The sequence below is a fragment of the Coregonus lavaretus genome (assembly GCF_964263955.1).
Source record: "Coregonus lavaretus genome assembly, chromosome: 8".
In the NCBI taxonomy this organism is placed as follows: Eukaryota; Metazoa; Chordata; class Actinopteri; order Salmoniformes; family Salmonidae; genus Coregonus; species Coregonus lavaretus.
Window position 1 is genome coordinate 33,344,995 of NC_139995.1, and position 18,819 is coordinate 33,363,813.

The following is an 18,819-nucleotide window of genomic DNA, read 5'->3' on the forward strand; positions in this document are numbered from 1 at the left end:
GACAAAGCATCATCTGTTACGATGGGTTACCCAGTAACAATTCTTACCCATCATAGTCTCAGAAATCTTCTGAACTATGGGAAATATACATAGTCTCTGAGCCTAGGCATAGTCAATCATAGGCTCTTAGAGCAGGAAGATGTCACCCTAGTGAGGTGTGATACGGTGAATCCAGCCGAGAATTTGCCAACTTCAGAGGATGGTGAGCCATGTGATTGTGTCCAAGAAGCAGAGAAATACTTGAGGCTTAGATCAGATTTGCAAGCCTTTCCATTACGTGAGGCAGACCTGGAGTATTGGACTGATGGGTCTTGTTATCGTGTGGGAGATAAATTGTGTGCTGGCTACGCAGTAGTTAAAGCCCAAGGAACTGGATTTGTTGTTGAAAAGGCTGAAGTAATACCACAGCCTGCGTCTGCACAACTTGCTGAACTTGTGGGGCTAACAGAAGCATGTTTGTTAGCAGAAGGAAAGCGAGTGACGATATACACTGATTCAGCATATGCACATGGTGTAAGTCATTTGTTTGGAGCAGTGTGGAAAGGTCGAGGGTTTAAGAAAACGGATGGTTCTCCGACACAACATCATGTGAAAAATAATTAAACTGTTGCATGCTATGATGAAGCCTAAAGAGATAGCGATTGCTAAGTGTGCAGCTCATAAAACAGATGTGTCAAAAGTCACACAAGGGAACAAAGCTGCTGATGAAGCTGCAAAAGCCGTCACAGGAGCGGACAAATTGGGAAAAGTTTTTCTGGTCACTCACGGAGTGGACTTGGAAGAAGAAATTACGCTTAAGGATGTGATTTTGATGCAGGAAGCTGCTTCTACGCGATCGACAAACAGTTATGGCTAGACAGAGGTGCCGTCAAAGATGCTACTGGTCTTTGGAGAAACCATGAGGGGTTGATAGTAGCGCCTCTAGACCTATTAGGTCTGATGATTCAGGAAGCACATGGGTTAGCTCGTGTTGCAAGGGGGGAGGTTAGGAGAAAGATCACAAAGGAGTATGGTTTTTGGGCACCATATTTGCTTGAACAGGTTGACTATGTCATAGGCAGGTGCACAATCTGTCTGAAAAATTATGTTCGCAGGGGTGTGACTGTTATTCTTGGTTACATTCCTACACCGAGAGGTCCTATGCGTGAGTTGGTTATCGACTTTGTTGATATGATAAAACCAGTTGATGGGAAAAGATACATGTTGGTGGTTGTAGATAGATTTTCACGATGGCCGGAGGCCTGTCCAACCAAGCGAAAAGATGCTCAATCGGTTGCCAAGTTCTTGTGTAAAGAAGTCATAAGCAGGTGGGGACTACCCGATCGAATATCCTCAGATAATGGGAAGGAATTTGTGGATAAATCAGTGAAATTGATGTTGCAAAAATTGGGAATTAAGCAACGTCTTGGAGCAGTTTATCACCCACAAAGTCAAGGGATTTGTGAAAAAAATGAACGGAGTCTTGAAAAATCGCATTGTCAAAATTTGTCAGCATACGGGTCTAAACTGGATAGCGGCGCTTCCTTTAGCATTAATGGTGTGTCGCTCAAGTGAGTTGCGTGATCTACGTATGACACCCCATGAACTGGTCACAGGAAGAAGGATGCCTACGCCTTGTTTGCGAACAAGCGGAAAGGGTCCAAGCTTGGCTCTTTTGGAAGATGAAATGAGAGCGTACGTTACATATATGGCCAATTTTCATAAAAAGTTGTCCACATATGTTTCTGACAGGCAAAGAAAAGAAGAGGTGCAGGAGAAGCTTGATGAGCAAAAAAGGAGTACAGTGCAACCTGGGGACAAGGTGTTCGTGAAGGTATTTAGAAGGAAGTGGTATAACGAACGTCGTGAAGGACCATTTGAAGTTGTTCGTAGTACTGGAACAGCTGTCCAGGTTAAAGGGTCTCCAACGTGGTATCATTTGTCACAATGTGTTAAAGCGCCTGGAGAAGAGGTGCCACGCGCAGAGAGACAGGATGTTGAAGGCTCAAGAGAGCAGGATGAAGATAGGGGAGAACAGGCAGAAGGAGGGATGCATGACAATATCCAGAGTGAAAACCCAGAAGGAGAGATTGTCCATGTTGTGGACAACGTTGATGATAATGTTTACACTTCTGATGATGCCAGAGATGACTCTGCAATGGATGGAAAGGAAAGGAGATTTGGGGACATTGATTTTCAGTACGTCCCAGAAACAACAGGGAATATTTCAGTGGAATGTGAAACAGCGGAGATCACCAAAGGCAACTCTGTTACAGGAGAAGCTGGTGATTCGGTTAGACAAAGTAGGCCCAGACCAGTTAGGAGAAAGGTCAGACCAAAACGTTATGAAAACTAGGGTTGAAGTAACTCTAGGAAAGTCTGCTCAGCTTCCATGTCAGTGCACGAGAGAGAACAGTGGTGAAGGGAAATTTAGAGTTCAGTGGGAAGATAGCTATGGCAGGAGTTTAGATCTGTTAGGAGCAGTTGCATTGAGAAAGTATGCGTTGCTGAATGATAAGAGAAGACTGAAGATTGAGGGTGATTGCAGTCTCTATGTGTACAATTCCCAGCAGGAGGATCAAGGTGATTATACATGTATTTTTTATAATCCACAGTTTGAAAGTGAGGGATTAGAGTTGGGACTGAGAGTTAATGTAGTGAGACTAGATGGAAATACAAGTAAAGAGTTCCAAGCTGTAGGGAAAATAGATGAATCAACAACAATGACATCAACACTTCAGCCTAATACAACAACAGTGAGAAGCAAATCAACTCTTTCAACATTGACATATATTAAAGCTATAAATGTATCACATTTGATTACAATGGCGCCTCAGAAAATCGCTCCAACACCAATTTTAGAAGAAAAGACTGTCATTAGGGTTAGGATGGGTGGTACAGCTCATCTTCCTTGTAGATGTGAGAGATGGAGTGGGGGTGGTGATATTCCTCCCACGTGGAGAGATAATTATGGAGAAGAAGTGTTGTTATCAGGACCAGAAGTAGAAGCTGTTTCATCTAGTCAAAGGAAGTATATTTTGTACAACGATATGAAGTGGAAGAGGGTTATGAATGATTGCTCACTTATTTTGCGTAATGTTACATGGGAAGATCAGGGAGAATATGTGTACTTATTTAGAGCCAGCGTTAAAATTTGTTCCGGTTAAGAATTATTGGTTAAAAGGCTATGTAACTCGTAAGGTGACGCTTATGATGGAAGATTTAAAGTCTGTTGAAGTTTCCACAGTCACCAAAGGAGTTCAGGAGCAGTATATTACAGTTGCCACTCCAACAGTAAATAATACACAGAGGACATCTGTCACTTTCCCACTGGACATAATTAAGAGTGTTAATACATCAACTAAAGCAACTATTTTAACAGTAACTTTGAAAGAGATTAATGTTATGACGGCGATAACAAATTTCGGAAATGTGACAGACACCAACAACAACTTTTCTGAAACTAAAAGGATGTAGTAAGAGTGACTCAGAAGTTTATGATACGGATGGAGAGTGCTGTGAATGGTAGTAAGGATAGTGTTGAAATAGGAGAGCAGATGGTAGTAGAGAATGATGTAGATTCATCTGAAATAGTGCAGAATACTATCCTGGAGGTAAAGGATGAGTTCTTTAATTTTGATGGAACGCCAGAAGATATATCTGATCAATACCGCTCGTTAGGGAAGAGAGAAACTAAATGGAAGGCATATGGATTTGATTCTTCTGTTTTGCAAATTAAAGATGGATGGGCAGGTAGGAATGTATGGTTCCAGCAGTTAACTCATTCTGTAAGATCAGTGAGGAATCTTGAGGGTCCATGTCTGTTGAGAATTCCAGCACCAGGCACATGGGGTTCAATCTTAGAGACGGTGGCTCAACCTCTATCAAGTACGTGTCAATCTTATGCTTTATCATGGCTGTTGTATCAGCAACAATCATTAACAGATATAATGATGTCGTTGTCGAAGCATTTGTTTAGGCCTAGGTTTAAGTGTTCTTGGTTAAATGAATTACCCTATGTGAATTTGTTAGATCGGAAGGAAAATCAGTTAACAGCGATTCCTGAAGCATTGGAGGTGAAACCCGTGAGGGCTAAAAGCTGTTTTTGTTCAAATAAAACATATGATGGACCGGGTATGTTTATGGGAATATCAGATTGTGATGTTTATATGATGACTTTGGGTAAGCATGAACGTAAGGTTAGTAATGAGAAATATAATGTAACTTTTTATGTTCCATTTAGTAAGAAGAGCAGGACTTTGATGGTGAAAGATCAGCTTTTGCCTGGCAATGTGACTATTGGGAATTTGAGATATTTGGTGGGTTTGTGGTGATAAAGCATATATATTCTTTCCCTATGGATGGACAGGATGTTGTTACATGTCGACGTTGAAGCTTCCATATGAGGTTTTTACCATTCAAAGAGGGGAAGCACCGGACACAGATAAATCTGATTCTAGGTCTGGAAATAGGGTGAAAAGGGAAATGGCGCAATTTCATAGTCTGGAATCCTACCATTGGAGGATAAGTCTAGGAGAGAAGTGTGGACTTGGACTTTTTCCATGGTATGGTGTAACATTTTTGGCAGATCACATTGATAATATTACCTATACTTTGCAGGGTTTTGCAAATGAAACGATAAGAGGGTTTAACCTTCTGTCAAATACTCAAAGAAGTCACAGACTGACGCTGTTGAAACATGACATGGCTCTTGATTATATTTTAGCCAAACAAGGTGGCTTATGTTTGGCTATGAACTTGACGGGGGATGATCGTTATACTTTGATCCCTGATAGTTCCGATAATATCACAAGTGTTATAGATGCATTGAAGAATATAAGGGATGCGTTTGGTAGATCTGAAGGAGCTGGATGGTCAGCGAAGGCTTGGTTGCAAGATCAGTTAGGCCCAGTGGGAGCAGTGATAGTTCAGATTTTAGTGGCCGCTCTTGTAGCGCTGTGTGTGATGTTTTGCTTTTGTACTTTGTTATTGACTTTTGCGAAGGCTATGATATTGAGATGGGTTGGAGTTGTGATGCCTGGAGACAACACTCAGATGCCGTTGTTAACTGTTACTGATCTAGATGGAGATAAACAAGTGGGACTGGATGGAGTATTGATGGATAGATATCCATTTTGAATATCAGATCATTTTTCACATCTTTACATATTATTGTGATATTTAGTATTTTCTTATGAATCAAAGGGGGGAAATGGAATGTGATTCATTTTATATATCATTTTTATATTATTGTTGATATCATTTTTATATTATTGTTGATATTGATGTTTTAATTTGCATGTGTTGTTTTGCAAAAGATACTGGTTGGTGTTTTCTTTTCTTCCAGAAGCATATGGGGGAATGTGTAGAGGGGATTCAAATACTCAAACATGGACAATATGAATGGACTGGAGGAAGTGGAACAAGGAAGGTGTGGAAATGTTCAGATTCCACCATCGACGTTGCATTAAAAGTCGACACTGCTGAGGGGATGCAGTGTAGTGGACTACATTCCAGTGTCTGCAATGATATATAGACATATTTGCATGTGTAATACATAATTTGTGTCATATTCTTCCTGTATTACTTTTTGAAGAATGATATTTTCTGTTGTTGGGTACATGTGGGGACCTCAGATGTTTTTGTTTATTTCGTGGATGCTTAGGGATATTGGGTCTAGGCAGGGACAGAGAGAATCCACAGGAGGGTCCGATGGGTCGACCAGCCTGAATGTGGACATTTTTGTATGTATTTTGTTTTCTGAGGCTTTCATGTGTATTCAATTGCATCATTGTTTAAAATGCATTGATAAAGATTTATACATTGATCTGGAGTACTTAGGTGGTCGCCTGGGGCAGAGGGGCCGTGAGAGAATTTTACTGTCTTGATTGATTGACGGATATTTGGAAAGAAAGCTGCCAGACAGGTTTTTCGCTCTCACACTCCATAAAGATTTGTTCATATTTCATATACATTTATTTACACTCCATAGAAAAATGTGTTTACTCTCCATAAAATTTGGTTTATTGCTAAAGTGACTCAATAAGAAAAATTGTTATGTCATAATCCTACTCTTTTTGTTTTCTAGACTTAATTAGTCTCGAAGGGGGGAAATATGTAGTAGCTAAACAGTTTATGACTTTGCTGATGTTTGCAAATGGTGTGTTAGAGGAAGTTGACTCAGCTTGCGGAAGCATCTGGAAAGCATTACTATAGGGGCCCCCTAAAACAGAGGAGAGTCTGTTATGTGGAGGCCAGGGATTGGTCTGTAGGAAAACCACCCATATTATGTTACATATTATAAATACCATGGTTGAAACAAAGGACAGGGAGAATATAACATATTAGAGATTGGGTCAGTTGTTCTCCAGATGTCTGCAGGAGTCTGTAAATTGACGCTGAAATCTTTGATGTAATAAACCATTATAATCAAGGACAGTGTCAGCGGATTTCTTGTCATCACAGCATAATTTGCATCGTTATTTCGATACCACAATAGTTTTGATGTCTTCACTACTATTATACAATGTAGAAAATAGTAAAAATAAAGAAAAACCTTTGAATGAGTAGGTGTTTTAAAACCTTTGACCGGTAGTGTTTATATATACACACACTACCTTTCAAAAGTTTGGGGTCACTTAGAAATGTCCTTGTTTTCCATGAAAACATACATGAAATGAGTTTGAATAGGAAATATAGCAAAATGCATAGGAAATGTAGTCATTGACAAGGTTAGAAATAATGATTTTTAATATAAATAATAATTGTGTCCTTCAAACTTTGCTTCGTCAAAGAATCCACAATTTGCAGCAATTACAGCCTTGCAGACCTTTGGCATTCTAGTTGTCAATTTGTTGAGGTAATCTGAAGAGATTTCACCCCATGCTTCCTGAATCACCTCCCACAAGTTGGATTGGCTTGATGGGCACTTCTTAAGTACCATACAGTCAAGCTGCTCCCACAACAGCTCAATAGGGTTGAGATCCGGTGACTGTGCTTGCCACTCCATTATAGACAGAATACCAGCTGACTGCTTCTTCCCTAAATAGTCCTTCCATTGTTTGGAGCTGTGCTTTGGGTCATTGTCCTGTTGTAGGAGGAAATTGGCTCCATCAAGCGCCGTCCACAGGGTATGGCATGGCATTGCAAAATCGAGTGATAGCCTTCCTTCTTCAAGATCCCTTTTACCCTGTACAAATCTCCCACTTTACCACCACCAAAGCACCCCCAGACCATCACATTGCCTCCACCATCTCCACCAGCATCTTTTCATTTGGTCTGCGTCTCACAAATGTTATTCTTTGTGATCCGAACACCTCAAACTTCGATTAGTCTGTCCATAACACTTTTTTTCCCAATCTTCCTCTGTCCAGTGTCTGTGTTCTTTTGCCCATCTTAATCTTTTCTTTTGATTGGCCAGTCTGAGTCGCCTCTTCACTGTTGACGTTGAGACTGGTGTTTTGCGGGTACTATTTAATGAAGCTGCCAGTTGAGGACCTGTGAGGTGTCTGTTTCTCAAACTAGACACTAATGTATTTGTCCTCTTGCTCAGTTGTGCACCGGGGTCTCCCACTCCTCTTCCTATTCTGGTTGGAGCCAGTTTGCGCTGTTCTGTGAAGGGAGTAGTACACAGAGCTGTACGAGATCTTCAGTTTCTTGGCAAATTCTCGCATGGAATAGCCTTCATTTCTCAGAACAAGAATAGACTGACGAGTTTCAGAAGAAAGTTATTTGTTTCTGTCCATTTTGATTCTGTAATCGAACCCACAATTGCTGATGCTCCAGATACTCAACTAGTCTCAAGAAGGCCAGTTTTATTGCTTCTTTAAATCAGCACAACATTTTTCATATGTGCTAACACAATTGCAAAAGCGTTTTCTAATTATCAATTAGCCTTTTAAAATGATAAACTTGGATTAGCAAACACAACGTGCCATTGGAACACAGGACTGACGGTTGCTGATAATGGGCCTGCATACGCCTATGTAGATATTCAATTTTTTTTAAATCAGCCTTTTCCAGCTACAATAGCCATTTACAACATTAACAATGTCTACACAGTATTTCTGATCAATTTGATGTTATTTTAAATGGACAAAAAAATTGCTTTTCTTTCAAAAACAAGGATATTTCTAAGTGACCCCAAACTTTTGTAAAGCAATTAATGCTAAAACACTGAGAAATGTCAATTACATAACCCTCCCCTGGACTAGATTTAAAAAATAAAATAATAAATCATAATAATCTAAAAACTCTCCCCTTGACTGAAACGGAAAAAGCATGACCTTCCCCCATTTTCCTCCAGGTAACTAGGGCGGTTATGCCACTGATGACTACTGTTTCTCTCCTCCATTCAACAAATGACAAAGGCTTTTCTGCCTTAGATGAAAGCTAAGAACCATGGCCAAATTGTGACCATTGCAAGTGCCCTGGGGCTTTTCAGCACAGCCTCTGTAGAAGTGAATCTGGACAGGACTTGGTTTCCTCTTTATGGTTAAATATTTAAAGGATATCTGTTGTGTTGATGTACACCATATCAGATCAAATGAATTATCACACAATTTGTCATGTAGTCGATGTCTTTGAAGAAAGAATCTCCCTCGGCTGCTCCACACTATAGAGCAGTGATCACCAACTGCCGGACGTTCGCAATCGACTGGATGATCTTCAAGGCATTCCTAGTTGATCACCAAACATTTGTTTAAAAGCCAACGATAAAGGCTGTGATAAAGGCTTGCGCTCCTTTTTTTTTCGTGTTGCGCTGTTGCTGGTAGGTGCACTTGATTCAGAAGCCCTGTGCACAAGTGCAGGTTCTGTGTTTTATTTATTTTTTATATTGGGGGGGAGTTGAGGATTATCTAAGATATTGTTTGAAGAGGTAGGGTTTCAGATGTTTCAGAAGATGGGCAGGGACTCTGCTGTCTTAGCTTCAGGGGGAAGCTGGTTCCACCATTGGGGTGCCAGGACAGAGAAGAGCTTGGACTGGGCTGAGTGGGTGCTGCCAAGACGTCCAAGAGACATGAGGTGGCAGAACGGAGTGCTCGGGTTGGTGTGTAGGGTTTGAGCATAGCCTGAAGGTAGGGAGGGGCAGTTCCTCTTGCTGTTCCGTAGGTAAGCACCATGCTCTTGTAGTGGATTCGAGCTTCGACTGGAAGACAGTGGAGTGTGCAGAGGAGCGGGGTGACAGAGAACTTGGGAAGGTTGAAAACCAGGCGGGCTGCTACGTTCTGGATAAATTGCAGGGGTTTGAAGGCACAAGCAGGAAGCCCAGCCAAGAGCGAGTTGCAGTAGTCCAGATAGGAGAGGACAAGTGCCTGGATTAGGACCTGCACCGCTTCCTGTGTGAGGTAGGGTCGTACTCTACGGATGTTGTAGAGCACGAACCTGTAGGAGCAGGTCACTGCTTTGATGTTTGCAGAGAACGACAGGGTGTTATCCAGGGTCATGCCAAGGTTCTTTGCACTCTGGGAGGGCGACACTGTGGAGTTGTCAACCGTGATGGAGTGGTCTTTGAGCGGGCAGGCCTTCCCTGGGAGGAAGAGCAATCCAAGAGTGTGCATAGCCTGCGCTGCCCAGCCCTGAGAGGGTGGAAAGGAGGATCTGATGGTTCACGTTGTTGAAGGCAGCGGATAGGTCTATGAGGATGAGAACAGAGGAGTCAGTCAGCTTTGGCAGTGCTGAGAGCCTCCGTGACACAGAGAAGAGCGGTCTCAGTTGAGTGACCTGTCTTGAAGCCTGACTGGTTAGGGTCAAGAAGATCATTCTGAGAGAGATAACGAGAAAGTTGATCAGAGACAGCACGCTCAAGTGTTTTGGAAAGAAAAGAAAGAAGGGATACAAGTCTATAGTTTGATGTCAGATGAGTCGTGTTGGTTTCTTGAGGAGGGGAGTAACTCAGGCCATTTTCAAGTCAGAGGGGACACAGCCAGTGGTTAGGGATGAGTTGATGAGGGAAGTGAGGTCTCCAGAGATGGTCTGGAGGAGGGGATGGGGTCGAGTGGGCAGGTTGTCGGGAGGCCAGACCTCACTAGTCGCAGGATGTCATCTGAAGAGAGAGGGGATAAAGAGGTCAAGGCGTAGAGGGTAGTTCTGTGTGAGTGAGACCAATGGACTCAATAGGCTGAGTGAATGAGTAGCGGATGTCGACAAACTTTTTTTCCAGTGTATTGATGTGGTTTTGAGTGATAGTTTACGCCATTCTTTTACGACACCTGTGCTATATGTGTGGCAATGGCAGAATACCATTAAAAACTTGCTAACTATGATTGATAGTGATGGGCGTCTTTGCGCGCTGTAACCAACAAAGTAATACATGGTACCAGGAGTGGAAATCGTGTTTTTTCTATGAATGTTTATGGAAGTGCAATGGATGTTATCAAGCCACCAGAGGCTTTGAGCCTGGATGGGAATGTGGACAACAGTGTGCTGTTGAAGACTAATAGAATGGTGATACCTACTTCATGCACTCTCTGTAGCATCTCTTGACGCATTGAAGGACATCTGGGAGCTGGGAAATGTAAGAGAAGGGCCAGAGAGTCCCTTCACTGGCCAAATATAAATTCTGACATTGAGCAAATGGTGGGAAATTGTGACAAGTCTCAAATTTCCTTATACAGTCCAAGGAGCCCATGGTTATGGGAGAGGTACCCACCACAGCCTGGGAGAAGGTTGGAGTCAACTTGTTTCACTGCAATGGTAAGGACTATTTGTTGACTATCGACTACTTGTCAAATTACCCTGAAATTGCACTCTTTTTAAGATGTTTGCAGAGTTCAGACATATAACCTCTCGTCCGCTATATCCTAAAAGTAACGGAAAGGCTGGAAAGGTGTGCAAATCGTGAAGAGACTTTAAAAAAAAGGCAGCACACAGTGGGACTGATCCATACAAAAATGTATTGTCTTACAGAGCAGCGCCCTTGGAATATGGCCAGTCCAGTGGGTATGTTTCAGTGACAACAGGTACTGGGAGGGTGACAGTAATATCGGACACAGTGCCTCAGACCCTGCGCAGGTCTAGTAGGTGAGCAGCCTCTAGTAAAGATGAGGTCAAGCGTATTGCCTGCCTTATTTATGAGTTGGAGGGGCTTGAGAAAGGGTTAGGTCAAAAGAGGCAAGGAGGGGAAAGAGAGTTGGAAAGAAATTAATCGAAGGCAGATGTCGGGAGGTTGATGTCGCCAAGCAAGAAGAGCAGTGAGCCATCGTCAGGAAATGAGCTTATCAAGGTATCAAGCTCATTGAGGAACTCCCCAAGGGCAACTGGTGGGCGATAGATGATAACATTGCTAAGCTTGAGTGGACAAGTGACAGCATAGAATTCAAACGAGATTGACAGGTGAGAGGGGTAGAAAATAGGAAATCTCTATTTAGGAGAAATGAGTAGATCTGTGCCACCACCACGACAACCAGATGCTCTCGGACTATGAGAGAAAACATAGTCAGATGAAGAAAGAGCAGCTGGATTAGCAGTGTTCTCTGGGGTGATCCATGTCTCGTCAGGGCCAAAAAGTTGGCGTTCTTGACCGCAGATCGGCAGTTCCAAACGCTGACAGAGACCCAGAATTCCACATGGTTTGTGCTTGCAGGGTACACTAAATTAGAAGGGTTGCAGCCAAGAATTGGGGAGCGTCTGTAAAGCCTACAGCAGGGTGTCCAACCCTCTTCTTGGAGATCTACTGTCCTGTAGGTTCAGTACAACCCTAATTTAGCATATCTGATTCAGCTAGTTAAGGTCTGGTTGAGCAGCTAATAAGTAGAATCAGGTGTGTTAAATTAAAGGTTGGACTGAAAACCCACAGGACAGTAGATCTCCAGGAAGAGGGTTGGCCAGCCCTGGCCTACAGGGAAAGGTGCGAACAGGTATAGAAAACACACACATAGTTGACAAAGCTGCATTAGATAATCTGTCAATAACTAGGTAAGATACTTAAGTGAGAGTGTGGTGTGGAGCCTTCCTCTCTTTCCTTCCAAGAACAACTCTGCAGAACAACTCAGTAGAACAGTCTTTGTTTCGGTGACGGTCTTAGTTTTGCGACAAAACCACCACTGACACGAACGCCACTTACAGCTGCCACTGAGAAACCAGGGGAGACTGATGAACTAACACTAATTTCTAATTGCCTAGCAGAGGTGGAGAGCACACCTCCCTGTACTAATTGCTGATTGCCTAGGAGAAGTGAAACCACTCCCCCTCCAATACAGCCACTGATTACCAAAACAAGTCACAAATTTCCCTGCCCCTTGATCCTGGTTGATGTGTCAACAACTATCTTCAGATGATGAGCAGTCATCAGTTCACACAACAAGTAGGCCACTGAGAATACAGGCAGTACTTAAAGTAGATGGCCCTAGCTAGCAAAAAGACAGTACTAGACCACAACAGATAAAGCCAAAAATGTATACTCATCACTCCTGGAGATATCAGGAGTCCTCTAGCTATAGATTGAAGCACACAGAAAAGAGAATAAACCACTCCCCCTCCAATACAACCACTGATTGCCAAAACAAGTCACAAATTGCCCTGCCCCTTGATCCTGGTTAATGTGTCAACAACTATGTGCAAATTATGAGCAGTCAGCAGTTCACACACACCAAGTAGGCCCGAGTTCCCAGTTGTCTTGAAAGCACCATTACCATCAGATGCAGGTACAGTACCATCAGTCCAGTAAAATAAAAAAGCAAATTATTTGCAAATTATTTCAATTTATGCTCAGCTGTGCCTCACAAGTGCTACACCAACTGATCTATTTTGTAATCACAGCTAGTTTTGAAATATAAAATGGTTTGAGAATAACAATAGTCAGGCCAGGCATGTAGCCAATTTGCTGTGATAATGTATTAGGCCTACTGCACAAACCTCATTCTTACAGAACTATTTTTATTAGGTTAATGTTACATTTTTTAAGTCACGTTTAAAGAAAATCTAAGCGGCAACTCTCGGCTTGCTTTTTGACTACGAAGTGATGGACTCAGAAAAAGGTTGGTGACCACTGCCATAGAGGAACAAACCCTATGCAACACATTCTCCTCTTCACCTCGCAGGACTACCGTGCCAGTAAACTTGGGGCAGTGGGGTTCCATGAGTCATTAACCCACAAGTTGCTGGCAGAAGAGGCATCAAAACCACACTGGTCTGTCCTTACATTGTAGACATTGACATGTTCGCTGGCTACAAAATCAGGTAAGACAGCCTTGTTAGCAATCTAGTTTTCACAATGATGCCATGAACTGTGCCGTTGAACCTGACCTACTGCATCTCTCTCTGGCACCGTCTACAGCAGGGGTGCCAAAGTCATTCCACAGAGGGTTTTAGTTTTTTCCTTTCAATTAAGACCTAGACAACCAGGTGAGGGGAGTTCCTTACTATTTAGGGACATACATTCATCAATCAATACAAGGGTGGAGCAAAAACCCGCAGACACTCGGCCCTCCGTGGAATGAGTTTGACACGTGCTCTACAGGAAAGAGCTGCATGGTCTGATTCCCCCCCGCATCCTCAGTACAGTGCAGACTGCCATGGCTGTCATCCTTAAGGACCAGCATTTGATCTGCATACCATGCCTTATGTACATACCCTTTATTACGCGAGCGTAAGTATCTAATTATTCAAGGAGATGGAGACCAAAACTAAAGAAACTCATGTAATATGTTTCCTTGACGGAAGGAAGTAAGTACCCCGTCATATTTGTCTGTAGACTGCTGCCTTGGGAGGCCAACATTGCGAGGTACTGCTTCATGGGAGGTGATAGTGGATGCTGCCCTTCATCAAAACCATGGAGCAGAAGACTGCCACCAACGGCCATGCGAAATCCTTATAGGACCAATCCTTCCTGCCCAAATGGGTTGTCACCAAATACCAACACCATCTGCACATTAAAGGGTCAGTTGAGACAATCTTACTACAGCGCGACAGGATATCTGAAGGGAGAGAAAGTGTATTATAGCAGCTGTAATCACTTTTTGATAACCTGTTATGAAGATTTGACAATATATTTTAGATAAGAGGGTTATTTTTAAAATTTTGCATAATGCAAGTTTGTTAGGATAACAATCTGCTTCATCAACATGTCTTCATGTAAATTAAGTAAATGTGCATATGTGGGATTTGTATCATTTGAGAGTGCAACATCTATTCAAGAGGCAGCACAGGGCTGAGTTAAGGCACCCGCATACTAGGAGAGGTGCAGTATTTCTCAAGTTAAAATTTTTTTGCATGAAAACTAGTACTCTCTCGTCCCCTATAGCTCAGTTGGTAGAGCATGGCGCTTGCAACGCCAGGGTTGTGGGTTATTTTCCCACGGGGGGGCCAGTATGAAAATGTATGCACTCACTAACTGTAAGTCGCTCTGGATAAGAGAGTCTGCTAAATGACTAAAATGTAAAAAATGTAAATGAATGACAAACACTTCATTGAAGAATCCCGTCCATAGTTCCGATTCCTACTAGGAGTAGTACTGTTCACCAATCGCAGACGAAGGGGCGTAGACTTCGACTACCGAACTTAGACTTGCTTAAAACATTTAACCGTTTCGACTGGGAATCATGCAACAGGCTTTTCAGTCATCCCTCTAAAGCAGACAGTTCATAAGACTCAGTTTTGACTTAGTCACATATTGACAGGAGTTGTCACTGAAAGCGCAAAACAGCTCAGGTTTTATACAAGTGCCTCTTTATTCACATCAAAAGAGACAATGCTATGAGTAGCTACATGAAGAGAAAAATATTAAAGGGATACTTCGGGATTTTGTAAATGAGGCCATTGCTCTACTTCCCCAGAGTAAGTCTATGGGTATCTACCCATTGACTTCCTGTCATTGCGCTAAGGCTAGTTAGCATTGGCTTGCGAAACTACCTCTAACTTCCTTCATACTGGACACAGAGATGTACAAATGGTATCCACTCGTTCATCGGACTCCGGGGAAATAGATCAAATCATTGCCAAAATCCCTAAGTATCCCTTTAAGCATTATGTTTTGGGGCCATGACCACTACAGTCCTCCATAACAGTAAAAACAAAGGTAATACAACTATTGAAAAACATGGACAAAGAAAAACATTTCCCATTTGATTCTGCAAACAGCCATGAAGTCCAATTCAGGCAGTTAACTCCAGAGTGGGTTGTCAATACTAGAACACTATCAATGGCAATGACCGGTCATTGTTATAAATGACAATCGACAAACAAGCAGAAACATTAGTCATATCAAAGCATTATATTCACAAAGCTGAGTGTTGGTGATGCCAGCCTTGCTTAACTTGCCATTACCGCACAGCAAGCCAATTAGGGACTGACGGAGCCAAACAACCACATCCCCAAAAATATTCTGAGGTGCTCTTTAATGGTAATGTATTCCATTTCTTTTAACACTCCATTTAAAAACCCGTAAAAATCCCAATTCATAGATAAATTTAGACCCATTGTCCAAGTATCCATCATGAGTAAAGTAAATCGGTCAGTCTTCTGTCCATTCAGTCCTGGTGAGTCTGTCCCAGTCCTGGTGTGGCCCACGGGCGACAGATAGTGCCCAGTCATTGTGCAGTGGCATTGTCTCCATTACACGTCAGTGCGGAAGCTGCTGTGTCCATTTCACACCAGCTGTACAGAGGCAGCCTGGAGGTAACCCTGCAGGTACTGGAGGGCCTCAGCGTTCAGGCTGGTGCTCAACATAGAGGGGACCTGCCATGGGGGGAGAACAGGAGAGATTCACTCATCTACAGTCGTGGTCAAAAGTTTTGAGAATGACACAAGTATTGGTCTTCACAAAGTTCGCTGCTTCAGTATTATGAGATATTTTTGTCAGATGTTACTATGGTATACTGAAGTATAATAACAAGCATTCCATAAGTGTCAAAGGCTTTTATTGACAATTACATTACATTTATGCAAAGAGTCAATATTTGCAGTGTTGACCCTTCTTTTTCAAGACCTCTGCAATTCGCCCTGGCATGCTGTCAATTAACTTCTGGGCCACATCCTGACTGATGGCAGCCCATTCTTGCATAATCAATGCTTGGAGTTTGTCAGAATTTGTGGGTTTTTGTTTGTCCAGCCGCGTCTTGAGGATCGGCCACAAGTTCTCAATGGGATTAAGGTCTGGGGAGTTTCCTGGCCATGGACCCAAATTGTCAATGTTTTGTTCCCCGAGCCACTTAGTTATCACTTTTGCCTTATGGCAAGGTGCTCCAGCATGCTGGAAAAGGCATTGGTCGTCACCAAACTGTTCTTGGATGGTTGGGAGAAGTTGCTATCGGAGGATGTGTTGTTACCATTCTTTATGCATGGCTGTGTTCTTAGGCAAAATTGTGAGTGAGCCCACTCCCTTGGCTGAGAAGCAACCCCACACATGAATGGTCTCAGGATGATTTACTGTTGGCATGACACAGGACTGATGGTAGTGCTCACCTTTTCTTCTCCGGACAAGGTGTTTTCCGGATGCCCCAAACAATTGGAAAGGGGATTCATCAGAGAAAATGACTTTACCCCAGTCCTCAGCAGTCCAATCCCTGTACCTTTTGCAGAATATCAGTCTGTCCCTGATGTTTTCCTGGAGAGAAGTGGCTTCTTTGCTGCCCTTCTTGACACCAGGCCATCCTCCAAAAGTATTTGCCTCACTGTGCGTGCAGATGCACTCACACCTGCCTGCTGCCATTCCTGAGCAAGCTCTGCACTGGTGGTGCTCGATCCCGCAGCTGAATCAACTTTAGGAGACGGTCCTGGCGCTTGCTGAACTTTCTTGGGCGCCCTGACGCCTTCTTCACAACAATTGAACCTCTCTCCTTGAAGTTCTTGATGATCCGATAAATGGTTGATTTAGGTACGATTTACTAGCAGCAATATCTTGCCTGTGAAGCCCTGTTTGTGCAAAGCAATGATGACGGCACGTGTTTCCTTGCAGGTAACCATGGTTAACAGAGGAAGAACAATGATTTCAAGCACCACCCTCCTTTTAAAGCTTCCAGTCTGTTATTCTAACTCAATCAGCATGACAGAGTGATCTCCAGCCTTGTCCTTGTCAACACTCTCACCTGTGTTAACGAGAGAATCACGGACAAGATGGCAGCTGGTCCTTTTGTGGCAGGGCTCAAATGCAGTGGACATTTTTTTGGGGGGGGGATTAAGTTAATTTTCATGGCAAAGAGGGACTTTGCAATTAATTGCAATTCATCTGATCACTCTTCATGACATTCTGGAGTATATGCAAATTGCCATCATCAAAACTGAGGCAGCAGACTTTGTGAAAATTAGTATTTGTTTCATTCTCAAAACGTTTGACCACGACTGTATACTACTCACAAAATAAACAACTATTTGCAGTCTAAGCAGCTGCCTCTGGAGCACATACAGTGGGGGAAAAAAGTATTTAGTCAGCCACCAATTGTGCAAGTTCTACCACTTAAAAAGATGAGAGGCCTGTAATTTTCATCATAGGTACACGTCAACTATGAAAGACAAAATGAGGGAAAAAAATCCTGAAAATCACATTGTAGGATTTTTTATGAATTTATTTGCAAATTATGGTGGAAAATAAGTATTTGGTCAATAACACGTTTCTCAATACTTTGTTATATACCCTTTGTTGGCAATGACACAGGTCAAACGTTTTCTGTAAGTCTTCACAAGGTTTTCACACACTGTTGGTGGTATTTTGGCCCATTCCTCCACGCAGATCTCCTCTAAAGCAGTGATGTTTTGGGGCTGTCGCTGGGCAACACAGACTTTCAACTCCCTCCAAAGATGTTCTATGGGGTTGAGATCTGGAGACTGGCTAGGCCACTCCAGGACCTTGAAATGCTTCTTACGAAGCCACTCCTTCGTTGCCCGGGCGGTGTGTTTGGGATCATTGTCATGCTGAAAGACCCAGCCAAGTTTCATCTTCAATGCCCTTGCTGATGGAAGGAGGTTTTCACTCAAAATCTCACAATACATGGCCCCATTCATTCTTTCCTTTACACGGATCAGTCGTCCTGGTCCCTTTGCAGAAAAACAGACCCAAAGCATGATGGTTCCACCCCCATGATTCACAGTAGGTATGTTGTTCTTTGGATGCAACTCAGCATTCTTTGTCCTCAAAACACGACGAGTTGAGTTTTTACCAAAAAGTTCTATTTTGGTTTCATCTGACCATATAACATTCTCCCAATCCTCTTCTGGATCATCCAAATGCACTCTAGCAAACTTCAGACGGGCCTGGACATGTACTGGCTTAAGCAGGGGGACACATCTGGCACTGCAGGATTTGAGTCCCTGGCGGCGTAGTGTGTTACTGATGGTAGGCTTTGTTACTTTGGTCCCAGCTCTCTGCAGGTCATTCACTAGGTCCCCCCGTGTGGTTCTGGGATTTTTGCTCACCGTTCTTGTGATCATTTTGACCCCACGGGGTGAGATCTTGCGTGGAGCCTCAGATCGAGGGAGATTATCAGTGGTCTTGTATGTCTTCCATTTCCTAATAATTGCTCCCACAGTTGATTTCTTCAAACCAAGCTGCTTACCTATTGCAGATTCAGTCTTCCCAGCCTGGTGCAGGTCTACAATTTTGTTTCTGGTGTCCTTTGACAGCTCTTTGGTCTTGGCCATAGTGGAGCTTAGAGTGTGACTGTTTGAGGTTGTGGACAGGTGTCTTTTATACTGATAACAAGTTCAAACAGGTGCCATTAATACAGGTAACGAGTGGAGGACAGAGGAGCCTCTTAAAGAAGTTGTTACAGGTCTGTGAGAGCCAGAAATCTTGCTTGTTTGTAGGTGACCAAATACTTATTTTCCACCATAGTTTGCAAATAAATTCATTAAAAATCCTACAATGTGATTTTCTGGATTTGTTTTTCTCAATTTGTCTGTCATAGT

General features: G+C 42.8%; 1 protein-coding gene and 1 pseudogene across 3 annotated transcripts in view; one reads left to right on the forward strand and one right to left on the reverse strand.

Annotated features, from left to right (window-relative positions):
* Positions 1-8,339: 8,339 nt before the first annotated feature.
* LOC311134019 (retinol dehydrogenase 10-like) lies at positions 8,340-13,795 on the forward strand (annotated as a pseudogene). Its single transcript has 4 exons — positions 8,340-8,438; positions 13,020-13,158; positions 13,439-13,567; positions 13,673-13,795. The product of its transcript is annotated as a retinol dehydrogenase 10-like (transcript).
* An 834-nt stretch (positions 13,796-14,629) lies between these two features.
* LOC311133232 (exportin-2) overlaps positions 14,630-18,819 on the reverse strand; it is a 33,825-nt gene continuing 29,635 nt past the window's right edge. For both annotated transcript variants that reach the window (XM_084166718.1, XM_084166719.1), the window contains one exon: positions 14,630-15,654. In XM_084166718.1, coding sequence (XP_084022844.1) covers positions 15,565-15,654 — 90 coding nt within the window. In that variant the 3' untranslated portion in view covers positions 14,630-15,564. The remainder of the gene's footprint in view (positions 15,655-18,819) is intronic.